This window comes from Petromyzon marinus, chromosome 2, assembly GCF_048934315.1.
Source record: "Petromyzon marinus isolate PM22_M1 ecotype Great Lakes invasive population chromosome 2, UKy_Petmar_22M1.pri1.0, whole genome shotgun sequence".
In the NCBI taxonomy this organism is placed as follows: domain Eukaryota; kingdom Metazoa; phylum Chordata; class Hyperoartia; order Petromyzontiformes; family Petromyzontidae; genus Petromyzon; species Petromyzon marinus.
In genome coordinates, this window is record NC_133668.1 from 19011104 (window position 1) to 19026850 (window position 15747).

General features: G+C 38.9%; 1 protein-coding gene across 1 annotated transcript in view; it reads right to left on the minus strand.

The window, feature by feature from the left end:
• Positions 1–15747, minus strand: part of LOC116945583 (uncharacterized) — an 82441-nt gene that overhangs the window by 18554 nt on the left and 48140 nt on the right. Inside the window, exons 11-12 of the mRNA XM_032960038.2 lie at positions 15668–15744; positions 14682–14759 (exon numbers count right to left, since the gene is read on the minus strand). Of these exons, the coding sequence (XP_032815929.2) occupies positions 14682–14759; positions 15668–15744 (155 nt within the window). The remainder of the gene's footprint in view (positions 1–14681; positions 14760–15667; positions 15745–15747) is intronic.

Consider the following 15747-nt stretch of genomic DNA (forward strand, 5'->3'; position numbering starts at 1 on the left):
TGTCAATGCAGAGGAACAGCTACAATTCCACATTCAGGTGGTTAAGCCAGATAACCACATCAGGAGCAGTGGAGTATATCGCCGTGATGTCTCCTTCATGTTTGTGGATCGGGAATTGCGTCGTTAAGATGTTGAACTGTCTGTTCTGGATGACCACAGTCACACACTGGAGAGGTTTTAATTTTCGATTTATGCTTCAGGTATCCGCATCTTCCACGGTTTGTGCGGATGCTATTTAGGGTGGACCATGAGCTTCATGGAAAATCAAAAACTCAGGGAGCTTCTGCTTACAGCACTAAGACAACACGAAGGAGAGTACATTCCAATTCCTGGGCTCACGCCGCCAAAGTTAAATGCGCCGAATGAGTTCACCACGTTTGAGTGCGACTTGCTCAATAATTATTGATAATCAGGCGAGAGAACGTTGAGGGTGAAAGCCTCTTCTGCAAGCGAGACCTGGGTAACAAAAGCTGGCACAGCACAGAACATTTGCAACAAAAATGTAATCAAGAACCACGGTGTACTCTGACAAAATATCTGCAAACCCAATTAAACCTTAAAACAGCAAGAGAAATTATTGAATATAGTTACGAAAACCAGGCAAGAGGTAATACAAAAAAAATGCCTAATTGATATAAATAGCAAAACCTGTTGCAGTTGCTTATGAATTAGTTTCAATCACACCGGATGACTCCGTGGCAGAGAATGTAACTAAAAGTCGGAAGCATCCGAGTTAAAACACTATTTGGGGTCAACCCAGCAAATCATTTCCCCAGGATAGAGACATTGAGCACCACACATTGTGAAAGCTCAATAGTCAATGGTTTAGAGATACTCACCCTTGTCATAGGAATGTGGAAATCACACCTCTGGCGCAGGGCTGTTAATTACTCTAAGCACCGTACAATGCTCTTTTGGGTATGGAAACACTTTCAATTTGAATCTTGCTTATGAGAGATTCACACAAAAAAGAACATTCTAAAAATGTAAATGATGACATAAAATCACTGACAAATAATCTTTCGGCCAAGAGGTTTTCAAATAAGTCAATCCGAGTAGCCCACCATACTGAAGGTACACTTCGTCATCATAAGGACTCATCATCAATCATCCACATCCAGCTACAGACTGCCAAGGACAGGTCCCAGCAATGAAAAGAGCAGCAATTAATAAAAAAATCAAGCAAGAACTCATGCACTCGGGTTAATTTTCACTAATGAAATAACAAAATCGGATTAAGTGCTTCCTCAGGCACCCCCCCCCTCCCCGGACGTTGAAACCGTGCGTCTCGAAGTGACTTTACACCGTCCTGGATGGCCCGGGGACGCCCGCCAGTCCACCACCGCCAGGCATCCTGTTTTAACTCTGCCCTGCTCTAAAATTAACGGTTTGCAAATAAACAACGGCTGCAGTGGAAGACACACCTAATTAGCCGTGAGCGCCCTTCCCGGAATCCATTTCCCTTCCACAGTCGGGGCGTTATTCGTTCGTTGCCAGCGTGCGCGGATTTTTTTTTTTTTAGAGAGAGAGAGGGCTCGCGACGCGTGCAGCTCCCCCCCCCCCCGCCGCCCCCGGGCAGACTCACGAGCGTCATCCTGGCCTCGGAGTTTCTGGGGGCCTCGGCGAGGATACATTAAGGCCATTGTTGTATAAAATAAATAGAAATACAAATAAACCCAGCGGTCAGATTCCTGCCACGTATTCCAAGCGAGGATAAAATTAAAGCGAGGGGGAAAAAAGGCACGAGAGCGAATCTGCCGACAAGCCACGTCAGCGTGGGAGCAAGGGAGTAACGCAGACATTTGCGGTGCTAAAAATAATGCGTACTTTACCCCAAAATGTGCACCGGCACTCTAAAGGTCAAGCGCCACGTCGCTATCGGGAATGAAAAAAGTGAGCATTGGTACAGAGGAAGACCTCTGTAGACCTTTAATGTCCATAATAAAGGTTTTTGGGTTAGATCGCGTTATCTAAAAATATGTCGTAACCCTCCACCACCCGACACGGCCAAACAGTAAAAAATGTGTCACGTTTACAAAGGACAAATAGTTCACTACTTTCGCCCACCGGTGTGTTGAAGAGTGAATCAACAACATCTTAAAATTTGAGTACGACGTTTCGCTGGTAATTACATCCAGCATCATCGGGCAATTCGCCAGAATTGGTAAGCCCTTACTTGCTCCCGGTCTTAAATAGACCAGCAGGGTGACGTCATCATTTAACTCATTCAGGTGCAGTGAATTAAGGCGGAGGGGGGGGGTATTGTAATTATATAATCGATTGGTAATCAGTCAATGGTTATGATTAGCAATGAGTTGTAGATTAGTAATTAGTTGTAGATTAGTAATGAGTTGTAGATTAGTAATGAGTTGTAGATTAGTAATTAGTTGTAGATTAGTAATGAGTTGTAGATTAGTAATGAGTTGTAGATTAGTAATGAGTTGTAGATTAGTAATGAGTTGTAGATTAGTAATTAGTTGTAGATGAGTAATTAGTTGTAGATTAGTAATGAGTTGTAGATTAGTAATGAGTTGTAGATTAGTAATTAGTTGTAGATTAGTAATGAGTTGTAGATTAGTAATTAGTTGTACATTAGTAATTAGTTGTAGATTAGTAATGAGTTGTAGATTAGTAATGAGTTGTAGATTAGTAATTAGTTGTAGATTAGTAATGAGTTGTAGATTAGTAATTAGTTGTAGATTAGTAATTAGTTGTAGATTAGTAATTAGTTGTAGATTAGTAATTAGATGTAGATTAGTAATGAGTTGTAGATTAGTAATGAGTTGTAGATTAGTAATGAGTTGTAGATTAGTAATTAGTTGTAGATTAGTAATGAGTTGTAGATTAGTAATGAGTTGTAGATTAGTAATTAGTTGTAGATTAGTAATGAGTTGTAGATTAGTAATGAGTTGTAGATTAGTAATGAGTTGTAGATTAGTAATGAGTTGTAGATTAGTAATGAGTTGTAGATTAGTAATTAGTTGTAGATTAGTAATTAGTTGTAGATTAGTAATTAGTTGTAGATTAGTAATTAGTTGTAGATTAGTAATGAGTTGTAGATTAGTAATTAGTTGTAGATTAGTAATGAGTTGTAGATTAGTAATTAGATGTAGATTAGTAATTAGTTGTAGATTAGTAATTAGTTGTAGATTAGTAATTTAGATTAGTAATGAGTTGTAGATTAGTAATTAGTTGTAGATTAGTAATGAGTTGTAGATTAGTAATTAGTTGTAGATTAGTAATGAGTTGTAGATTAGTAATGAGTTGTAGATTAGTAATTAGTTGTAGATTAGTAATTAGTTGTAGATTAGTAATGAGTTGTAGATTAGTAATTAGTTGTAGATTAGTAATTAGTTGTAGATTAGTAATGCGTTGTAGATTAGTAATGAGTTGTAGATTAGTAATGAGTTGTAGATTAGTAATGAGTTGTAGATTAGTAATGAGTTGTACATTAGGAATTAGTTGTAGATTAGTAATGAGTTGTAGATTAGTAATTAGTTGTAGATTAGTAATGAGTTGTAGATTAGTAATTAGTTGTAGATTAGTAATTAGTTGTAGATTAGTAATGAGTTGTAGATTAGTAATGAGTTGTAGATTAGTAATTAGTTGTAGATTAGTAATGAGATGTAGATTAGTAATTAGTTGTAGATTAGTAATGAGTTGTAGATTAGTAATTAGTTGTAGATTAGTAATGAGTTGTAGATTAGTAATGAGTTGTAGATTAGTAATGAGGTGTAGATTAGTAATTAGTTGTAGATTAGTAATGAGTTGTAGATTAGTAATGAGTTGTAGATTAGTAATTAGCTGTAGATTAGTAATGAGTTGTAGATTAGTAATGAGTTGTAGATTAGTAGTTAGTTGTAGATTAGTAATGAGTTGTAGATTAGTAATTAGATGTAGATTAGTAATGAGTTGTAGATTAGTAATGAGTTGTAGATTAGTAATTAGTTGTACATTAGTAATGAGTTGTAGATTAGTAATTAGTTGTAGATTAGTAATGAGTTGTAGATTAGTAATGAGTTGTAGATTAGTAATGAGTTGTAGATTAGTAATTTAGATTAGTAATGAGTTGTAGATTAGTAATGAGTTGTAGATTAGTAATTAGTTGTAGATTAGTAATTAGTTGTAGATTAGTAATGAGTTGTAGATTAGTAATGAGTTATAGATTAGTAATTAGTTGTAGATTAGTAATGAGTTGTAGATTAGTAATGAGTTGTAGATTAGTAATTAGTTGTAGATTAGTAATTAGTTGTAGATTAGTAATGAGTTGTAGATTAGTAATTAGTTGTAGATTAGTAATGAGTTGTAGATTAGTAATTAGTTGTAGATTAGTAATTAGTTGTAGATTAGTAATTAGATGTAGATTAGTAATTAGATGTAGATTAGTAATGAGTTGTAGATTAGTAATGAGTTGTAGATTAGTAATGAGTTGTAGATTAGTAATGAGTTGTAGATTAGTAATGAGTTGTAGATTAGTAATGAGTTGTAGATTAGTAATTAGTTGTAGATTAGTAATGAGTTGTAGATTAGTAATGAGTTGTAGATTAGTAATGAGTTGTAGATTAGTAATGAGTTGTAGATTAGTAATGAGTTGTAGATTAGTAATGAGTTGTAGATTAGTAATTAGTTGTAGATTAGTAATTAGTTGTAGATTAGTAATGAGTTGTAGATTAGTAATTAGTTGTAGATTAGTAATGAGTTGTAGATTAGTAATTAGATGTAGATTAGTAATTAGTTGTAGATTAGTAATTAGTTGTAGATTAGTAATTTAGATTAGTAATGAGTTGTAGATTAGTAATTAGTTGTAGATTAGTAATGCGTTGTAGATTAGTAATGAGTTGTAGATTAGTAATGAGTTGTAGATTAGTAATGAGTTGTAGATTAGTAATGAGTTGTACATTAGTAATTAGTTGTAGATTAGTAATGAGTTGTAGATTAGTAATTAGTTGTAGATTAGTAATGAGTTGTAGATTAGTAATTAGTTGTAGATTAGTAATTAGTTGTAGATTAGTAATGAGTTGTAGATTAGTAATGAGTTGTAGATTAGTAATTAGTTGTAGATTAGTAATGAGTTGTAGATTAGTAATTAGTTGTAGATTAGTAATGAGTTGTAGATTAGTAATTAGTTGTACATTAGTAATGAGTTGTACATTAGTAATGAGTTGTAGATTAGTAATGAGTTGTAGATTAGTAATGAGTTGTAGATTAGTAATGAGTTGTAGATTAGTAATGAGTTGTAGATTAGTAATGAGGTGTAGATTAGTAATTAGTTGTAGATTAGTAATGAGTTGTAGATTAGTAATTAGTTGTAGATTAGTAATTAGCTGTAGATTAGTAATGAGTTGTAGATTAGTAATGAGTTGTAGATTAGTAGTTAGTTGTAGATTAGTAATGAGTTGTAGATTAGTAATTAGATGTAGATTAGTAATGAGTTGTAGATTAGTAATGAGTTGTAGATTAGTAATGAGTTGTAGATTAGTAATTAGTTGTACATTAGTAATGAGTTGTAGATTAGTAATTAGTTGTAGATTAGTAATGAGTTGTAGATTAGTAATTAGTTGTAGATTAGTAATGAGTTGTAGATTAGTAATGAGTTGTAGATTAGTAATTAGTTGTAGATTAGTAATTAGTTGTAGATTAGTAATTTAGATTAGTAATGAGTTGTAGATTAGTAATTAGTTGTAGATTAGTAATGCGTTGTAGATTAGTAATGAGTTGTAGATTAGTAATGAGTTGTAGATTAGTAATGAGTTGTAGATTAGTAATGAGTTGTACATTAGTAATTAGTTGTAGATTAGTAATGAGTTGTAGATTAGTAATTAGTTGTAGATTAGTAATGAGTTGTAGATTAGTAATTAGTTGTAGATTAGTAATTAGTTGTAGATTAGTAATGAGTTGTAGATTAGTAATGAGTTGTAGATTAGTAATGAGTTGTAGATTAGTAATTAGTTGTAGATTAGTAATGAGTTGTAGATTAGTAATTAGTTGTAGATTAGTAATGAGTTGTAGATTAGTAATTAGTTGTACATTAGTAATGAGTTGTACATTAGTAATGAGTTGTAGATTAGTAATGAGTTGTAGATTAGTAATGAGTTGTAGATTAGTAATGAGTTGTAGATTAGTAATGAGTTGTAGATTAGTAATGAGGTGTAGATTAGTAATTAGTTGTAGATTAGTAATGAGTTGTAGATTAGTAATTAGTTGTAGATTAGTAATTAGCTGTAGATTAGTAATGAGTTGTAGATTAGTAATGAGTTGTAGATTAGTAGTTAGTTGTAGATTAGTAATGAGTTGTAGATTAGTAATTAGATGTAGATTAGTAATGAGTTGTAGATTAGTAATGAGTTGTAGATTAGTAATGAGTTGTAGATTAGTAATTAGTTGTACATTAGTAATGAGTTGTAGATTAGTAATTAGTTGTAGATTAGTAATGAGTTGTAGATTAGTAATTAGTTGTAGATTAGTAATGAGTTGTAGATTAGTAATGAGTTGTAGATTAGTAATGAGTTGTACATTAGTAATGAATTGTAGATTAGTAATTAGTTGTAGATTAGTAATGAGTTGTAGATTAGTAATGAGTTGTAGATTAGTAATGAGTTGTAGATTAGTAATGAGTTGTAGATTAGTAATGAGTTGTAGATTAGTAATGAGTTGTACATTAGTAATGAGTTGTAGATTAGTAATGAGTTGTAGATTAGTAATGAGTTGTAGATTAGTAATGAGTTGTACATTAGTAATGAATTGTAGATTAGTAATTAGTTGTAGATTAGTAATGAGTTGTAGATTAGTAATTAGTTGTAGATTAGTAATTAGTTGTAGATTAGTAATGAGTTGTAGATTAGTAATGAGTTGTAGATTAGTAATGAGTTGTAGATTAGTAATGAGTTGTACATTAGTAATGAGTTGTAGATTAGTAATGAGTTGTAGATTAGTAATTAGTTGTAGATTAGTAATTAGTTGTAGATTAGTAATGAGTTGTAGATTAGTAATTAGTTGTAGATTAGTAATTAGTTGTAGATTAGTAATGAGTTGTAGATTAGTAATTAGTTGTAGATTAGTAATTAGTTGTAGATTAGTAATGAGTTGTAGATTAGTAATGAGTTGTAGATTAGTAATGAGTGAGTTATAGATTAGTAATGAGTTGTAGATTAGTAATTTAGATTAGTAATGAGTTGTAGATTAGTAATTAGTTGTAGATTAGTAATGAGTTGTAGATTAGTAATGAGTTGTAGATTAGTAATGAGTTGTAGATTAGTAATTAGCTGTAGATTAGTAATTAGTTGTAGATTAGTAATTTAGATTAGTAATTAGTTGTAGATTAGTAATTAGCTGTAGTGTCACTGACTTACTGCATGTGCCTGACCTTTCACCACAACATGGCGATCATCTTTAAAGTTGCTCTCTGTGAGGAACGTCGTTACGAAAAAAAAACAAATCAACAAAAGGCAAAGCATCCCCCCTCCCATGTTCAAGCGAACTTCAGGCACTGCTCACCTAGGCCGGCAGCCCCAAGCTTGTAATCGATATTCCACATTGCCATATGGCAAGTAGGTACTTACCTATGCATAGGATGATCGCTGTTGAATTCTCACAAAGTGCGAGTTAATTTATCGACCCAAGATCGATGGTGGACTAAGTTAACCGCCACATGGATTTTAACCCCAAATTTGAGTCAACGGGGGGGGGGGGGGGGGGGGGGGGCCTTGGTTTCATCCCACCCATGTAAAATGAGAGTTATAAAAAGAAGTTGACCAAACATCCCAATCCAGGACCCTCTTTGACAGAGACCGAATGCTTTTGTGTGGATTACCTGGATAAAAAGATGGTTATTTCTCAAGTAACCAATGCCATGTAGCTATCTAATCTGATCACAGAGTCCATTACGCATAGAGGAATGGAACAAACAAAAAAGGACAAGACATGGTTGAACAAGGTAAAGAGAGCTTGACCGTATCGATCGCTAATTGCATTGAAGAGATTCCTGAGCACATCGTGACCCCGAAAGCAGCAGCAGCAGCACAGATAATTACCCGAGTTATGTGCACGCGGTTTAACCATTACTTATGGAACTCGGCTGCCGTCACAGTTGGGATCACGTGGTAGAGCCCTAATACAAAATAACACAACCTAGTGTACAGCACATAACAAAACAAGCCACTTAAGTGCATGCTGTTTGTCAGTGCCATTTTCCTTCCAATTACCAGTCCCATTTCAGTCCAATTTTCCTTTCAATGGAGCTAAACAAAATATAACTTACACGGCGAAATTATTTAAAAAGTGGACCGTACACAAACAAGCACGCGGGCAAAATACGGAGTGAATTCCTGCCGTCTTCGACCAAAGCAAATGTAATGCACACACGTGCAACCACTGTAGAGTAGGAAGTAATGTTCGTGGTTTGGAACGATGGTTGTCATATAAACAAGGCGTTGTAAAACGTGCAGGTGTGGTACACGTCATTTGAGCCAGTAGGATTAACACATTCCTGCGGAGGGAGCTGGTAGGAACGTTGGGTTGCTCGGTCAATGGCCAGGGTCAACGGCGGCATGGTGTATTCCACAAATATGCCCGACTGTGAGGGTGGGCACAAACCGGCGTGAGTAGGTTAAACGTTGAGTTTTATAAGGGCACCACAGGGTGACCAGCCCCTCCCCACCCAACCCCACCCCTCCCACCCCTCACCCAGCCCCACCCTCCCCACCCAGCCCCTCCCCACTCTCCCCTCCCCACCCAGCCCCCCACCCTCCCCTCTCCACCCAGCCCCACCCCTCCCATTTTTGGATGCACGTCAGGCAGACGGACACAATAATCCCCTGTGTGCTGGTGTAATCAGGAGGTTCCTACCAGTGTCAAGGTTTTGGGTTAAATCGCGTAAGTATAAATGTGTCGTAACCCTCCACCACCCGACACAGCCAATTAGTAAGGAATTTGTCACGTAAACAAAACGCCAATTAGTTACTACTTCAGCCCACCGGTGTGTTGGAGAGTACATCCACAACATTAACAATTTGAGTACGACGTTTCGCTGGTAATTACATCTAGCATCATCGGACGATTTGCCAGAATAGTTCGTGTGATCCAATTAAATGTGTGATCCAATTAATTGATTAATCGAATTGATAATCGTTGGAGTAATGTGTGACTTAAATAATCGGATAGTCCAGCTCTAGATCATTTTAACTTACAGCCTAGCATAGTGTAGGCGTCACCACACTGTACTGTACCATGTAGTCTAGCGTTATTCAGCCCAATCAATGCGTAAAGTGTGTCGGCGCATGCTACAGTTGGCCAAATATTCCACTTGCATGCATACCTTCAGATTGACCACAAGGCTACGCAGATGATTCTGCACATGCTAAGCTGTGTACAGAGAGATTGCTGTGAGGAAATATTGAGATTGCTGATGATGAGTCAACTGTTACAGTTAACCATTATCCCCCAGTAAACAAGCTCCAATTGCTTCTATCTGTCTAGGGTGTGGGACAGGCCGAGGGTTGATCTGAAAGGGCAACTGGCACATTCCATTCAGTCATGGGGGCAGTTCGGTGCGTCTGCCGATGAGTATAAAACAGTGTCCTCTGTACGGGTAAATCATCACTTTTCAAGAGAAGTCTTGTCACGGGATGTGATTCATACAATACATTCTAAGTAAGCTGTGCTTCGTATGCTTGAAAGGAAATTGGTGTACCCAGAGACAACACAAGCATACGAGGGGAAAACACTCAAACGGTTACACAGACAGGTGACGAACTCATTTGCTACGTTTCCATCTCGTGGCCATTTCGCACACCAACGGGGTTTAGGAGACTCGCAAAAAAACACTTTGTTGAATTTATTTCACACCACACGTAACTGATAACCATTCTAATCCGAGGTGCTTATGTACAGTGAGGGAAAAAGTATTTGATCCCCTGCTGATTTTGTACGTTTGCCCACTGACAAAGAAATGATAAGTCTATAATATTAATGGTAGGCTTATTTGAACAGTGAGAGACAGAATAACAACAACAAAATCCAGAAAAAGCATGTCAAAAATGTTATAAATTAATTTGCATTTTAATGAGGGAAAAAAACATGACTTAGTACTTGGTGGCAAAACCCTTGTTGGCAATCAGAGGTCAGACGTTTCTTGTAGTTTGCCACCAGGTTTGCACACATCTCAGGAGGGATTTTGTCCCACTCCTCTTTTCAGATCTTCTCCAAGTCATTAAGGTTTCGAGGCTGACGTTTGGCAACTCGAACCTTCAGCTCCCTCCACAGATTTTCTATGGGATTAAGGTCTGGAGACTGGCTAGGCCACTCCAGGACCTTAATGTGCTTCTTCTTGAGCCACTCCTTTGTTGCCTTGGCCGTGTGTTTTGGGTCATTGTCATGCTGGAATACCCATCAACGACCCATTTTCAATGCCCTGGCTGAGGGAAGGAGGTTCTCACCCAAGATTTGACGGTACATGGCCCCGTCCATCGTCCCTTTGATGCGGTGAAGTTGTCCTGTCCCCTTAGCAGAAAAACACCCCCAAAGCGTAATGTTTCCACCTCCATGTTTGACGGTGGGGATGGTGTTCCTGGGGTCACAGGCAACATTCCTCCTCCAAACACGGCGAGTTGAGTTGATGCCAAAGAGTTCCATTTTGGTCTCATCTGACCACAACACTTTGACCCAGTTGTCCTCTGAATCATTCAGATGTAAATTGGAAAACTTCAGACGGGCATGTATATGTGCTTTCTTGAGCAGGGGGGCCTTGCGGGTGCTGCAGGATTTCAGTACTTCACGGCGTAGTGTGTTACCAATTGTTTTCTTGGTGACTATGGTCCCAGCTGCCTTGAGATCATTGACAAGATCCTCCCGTGTAGTTCTGGGCTGATTCCTCACCGTTATCATGATCATTGCAACTCCACGAGGTGAGATCTTGCATGGAGCCCCAGGCCGAGGGAGATTGACAGTTCTTTTGCGTTTCTTCCATTTGCGAATAATCGCACCAACTGTTGTCACATTCTCACCAAGCTGCTTGGCAATGTTCTTGTCGCCCATTCGAGCCTTGTGTAGGTCTACAATCTTGTCCCTGAAATCCTTGGAGAGCTCTTTGGTCTTGGCCATGGTGGAGAACTTGGAATCTGATTGATTGCTTCTGTGGACAGGTGTCTTTTATACAGGTAACAAGCTGAGATTAGGAGCACTCCCTTTAAGAGTGTGCTCCTAATCTCAGCTCGTTACCTGTATAAAAGACACCTGGGAGCCATAAATCTGATTGAGAGGGGGTCAAATACTTATTTCCCTCATTAAAATGAAAATCAATTTATAACATTTTCTGACATGCGTTTTTCTGGATTTTCTTGTTGTTATTCTGTCTCTCACTGTTCAAATAAACCTACCATTAAAATTATAGACTGATCAGTGGGCAAACGTACAAAATCAGCAGGGGATTCAATACTTTTTTCCCTCACTATACAAGTACAAAATTCCTTAACGTGCAAACACGAGCCCTGTGTAGGCACACGCATCGCATGCGTTTGCGTGCGATGCGTGCATCACGTGCGCGCTCTCCGGCCATCTACGAGACTAAGCCTCCAGCTCCAGGCCCAGCCTTAGCTTGTGGCAGCCAGAATTGATGTTATTTACAACGAGCAGTGGACAGAGACGATGGATTAATCCAACCCCACCAGTGGGTAGCTAATGAGTGTGCCGGCGGTGAAACTGCACAAGGGAGGGCCTACAGGCCGGATGGGCCCAGTCATGGGGTGTTTTGCTTTGAATGGATCATCGGTGAGCCATACCCAGCAACAGACTGCTCTGAATGCCCACATTTAGCAAGAGGTCACTGGCAATGGAGGATAACACACGAGCACAGCCAGGCCTCTCCTCACCTTAATATGCATAGCTGTCAACCCCTTGTCAGTGTCTGCTTTATTACAGACCAATTTAGACTTTATTGGTCACCCCGTGTCCTTATAAATCTCAACGTTCATCCAACAAAGTCCCATCACAAGGGAGAAACACAAACTAATAGACAATTATAATTTTTTGCCTGTATTCAAATGGCTGTACGCAGTATGGACCTCAAAAATAGAATTTCCCCGTACAAGAATATGGGTAAACCGTATGGGTTGACAGCTATGAATATATTCAATGCCCTGATGCAAGAGCCCATCATTGTTTAATTCACAGTCGATGAACAATCAGCAGCAGCTAAATGTAACACGCAGCCTTTCGTCGCCAATATTATTGCCTATAATAGATTTTTTTTGGGTCAGATCGCTTAAGTAAATTTGTCATAACCTCTCTATCACCGTATATTGCCAATTAATAAAGTTGTCATGTCAATAAACGTGCCAATGTATTTCTACTTCAGCAAACTGACGTGTTTGAGGAATGACCAGCATCATCAGGCAGTTGCAATATTTCTGACTCAAAAAATCAATTACAAAGCAATCAACAGCCAGTCTTCAGATTGTGGATGGTCTGCAGTGCAAAACAATCCTTCTCTGCTACCCAGTCTCATGCCGCTGCGAGGCAATCTCATGTTTGTGCATTCTGAGAATGACCCTGAGAACACACCAACGGTGACTCCTACGTCCCTCGTAGAGAGCACTGATTGCAGTGTTGCAAAACAAGCTTTTATTGTGTTGTAAAATAATTACGCTTTATAATTCGCGATTCCCAAATTACGCTGTATTCGTTAAATTTTTCACCGGGGTTGAAACATTAACTTTTTGTGCACAGTTCGCCACAGTCTCTCAAAAGAAGAGAAAAGAGTCTCATCGTCTCTTCATTGTGAAGCAAAATGTCAATGGCCAAAGTTCCGAAAACATTTGGAGCTATCAAAGAACGAACCCTCAAATAGAGAACGCAAAAATAAATAAGTCCTAGCTCATTTCTGCTTCTTGCTGGGCAGGGTTATTTTCCGCTGGTGGTGGTGGCTGAGCAGGTAGTGGAAATTCCACATTCCCACTTTGGTGGCCAGATCTCCAACAGGATGACCTTTGTTTATCGATTTTATGATCTCAATTATTAATAGTAATCATAAGTATCATCCTTACTGCTACACAATACAACTGATGGTGAAAAGTCGTGAAAACCGTATAAAATGTAGTATTGTAATACATTAAATCACAGTGACACCTGTGCAAACGAGTATGGGGCTGTGTTCGCATTTGTCTACATTGTCATGGCGGGTACCAGTCAAAAATAAGTACAACCACTCTTGATTTCCGAAAAGTGGTACTTATTTTATCGATGCCTAACTGGAATTTCAGCTCACAACAACCCAATCCTAAATTGTGTTGCTCTGTCACGGATGGTTAATAAGAACATGATGGTGACGGTATTAATGCAGTAGCCATGATGACACCTCGACAAACATTTTCATTGGGTTTTTGATCACCAATTAGAGTAATGTACATCTCGATCGGGCTATTGTTGTAGTCACGCAATAAACAAAAAAATAATCTTCCCTATGGAACTCACTCCACCAAAAGGGCATCACATCACGATTCGGGAAAAATCTCAGAGGACGGCACCAAACATTTGCATACGAGACTCATTTGAATACTGGACTAGTAATAAATGATAATTAGGACTGTAACACACCACACAGAAGCGCGAAGAACCACAGACAAGTGCGAAGGCAAGCGGCCATTTGGTGAGCCGGCACCAACAACTGCCCAAGCTCTGCAGTCCTCTACATGAAGACATTATTCAAGAATTATTAATGTGGGAGAAACCGGAGCACACGGAGAAACCCTACACAGATAGATCAGATGAAGATTAGTCCGCATTTTGTTGCACTGTTCGCTCGTGGCACGTCAGGGTATGGGACCTCCTCGACGCCCACGGTGAAAGGAGTTTCACATTTGTGCGATCCACAAAAAACTTGCTGCCTCCGTAGTGCTGGATTACAGGCCACGTGCATAGCCACCACCGCCTCTCACTCAACATTAGATGGCGCTCCATTTCAGTGGTAGCTGCATGTCAAGTTTCAACTGATTGTTTCACAAGGTGAAACAATCAGCAGGAGTCACATTTGTAAGATGGACCTGCGTCACATGTCAGTTATCCAACATGTTAGCCGGGAGATGGAATCTGCCAAATCGAGAGAAACCCCAGGTTTATGCATTTTTGTAGAATAATTTTTAACTGTGCCGACACCATGTTCTCACTGTCATTGAGAAGGCAGTTCCTCATGTTTTAAAAACGTTAACCGGTTGCTGTGGCAGAATACGTCACTGGTAGTCAGAAGGTCCTGGGCTTATATTGGATTTGGAGGTTAACTCAAGTCCACTTAAATCCATCCGGGGTCAATAATCTATAATGGGGAAGGGGAGGGCTTGTACCGGTTTTGATATCACTTGCCACTCATGATAGCCGTGGAAATAAACTCAGGTTGCTCGGTTCAGAGTGCAGTGCCCTAACCATGTCACCAATTTGTGTATAAGATATATACAAATTATATCATTATATCTTCTTATATTCATTAAGGTTAACACAAAGAACGAGACGGAATGAAGAGGCAATATGTACGAGGCAGACAAACCAGAAGAGACCGTTCTAACGAGAGACTAACTCGAATCGTGAGCCTGAAGGAATGGCCGGAGGGGTGTTTGGTTCAACCGTCGTGCATAGATGGGGGGCAATGTCCTGGGACCCAGCGATTGAGCACTGACACGGCAGGTGAGCACTCTCACCTGGCTTCCCTTGGGCATTGCCGCGTCATCGATGAGCAGCACCAGGACGTGGAAGCACACGAGCACCACGGAGACGCCCTGTCGCACACAATGACAAAGGTCTCCTCGTAAAGCCTTTAACACAGTTGGGGGGCAAGTGCTGTTAAGCAAGGACTGCCGTTGTCTCCCAAGTGCTTATGTTTTCATAATAAAGGTTTTTGGGTTAGATCGCGTTATTTATAAATGTGTCTTAACCCTCCACCACCCGACACGGACAATCAGCAAAAAAAGTGTCACGTTGACAAAAGACAAATAGTTCACTACTTTAGCCCACCGGTGTGTTGAAGAGTGAATCCACAACATTTACAGTTTGAGTACGACGTTTCGCTGGTAATTACATCCAGCATGATCGGGCAATTCGCCAGAATGGTAAAGCCCTCACTTGCTCCCGGTCTTAAATAGAGCAGCAGGGTGACGTCATCATTTAAGACCGGGAGCAAGTGAGGGCTTTACCATTCTGGTGAATTGCCCGATGCTGCTGGATGTAATTACCAGCGAAACGTTGTACTCAAAATGTAAATGTTGTGGATTCACTCTTCAACACACCGGTGGGCTAAAGTAGTGAACTATTTGTCATTTGTCAACGTGACACTTTTTTTGCTGATTGTCCGTGTCGGGTGGTGGAGGGTTACGACACATTTATAAATAATGCTTATGTTTTACAAACTTCCGACATTAGGAAGCCACTGGATGTATGCACTGTTAAATCTATATCGAAAACTAATTTCTGTCAACTGCTTTGTGTTTAGTTTAAAGTCCTTCCACAGCACCTATGATGAGCATGGTTGGCTATGTCCAGTGCGAAAGAAGTTCAAGACACATACATAAATATACCGCACCATGTGCTTATTTAGGTATGATTCGACCTCGAGGAGGGCCCTTAACTGGTTCAAATATTTGCCACTGTTGTTGGTTATGAGCAGGAATTGAACACGAAGGCCACTGACCGTGAGCAGCAGGAGCAGTAGCATCACAAGAGGGAAGCACAAGTTCCTTTGCCAAACAGAGGCTCCCACCCTCCGCTCTA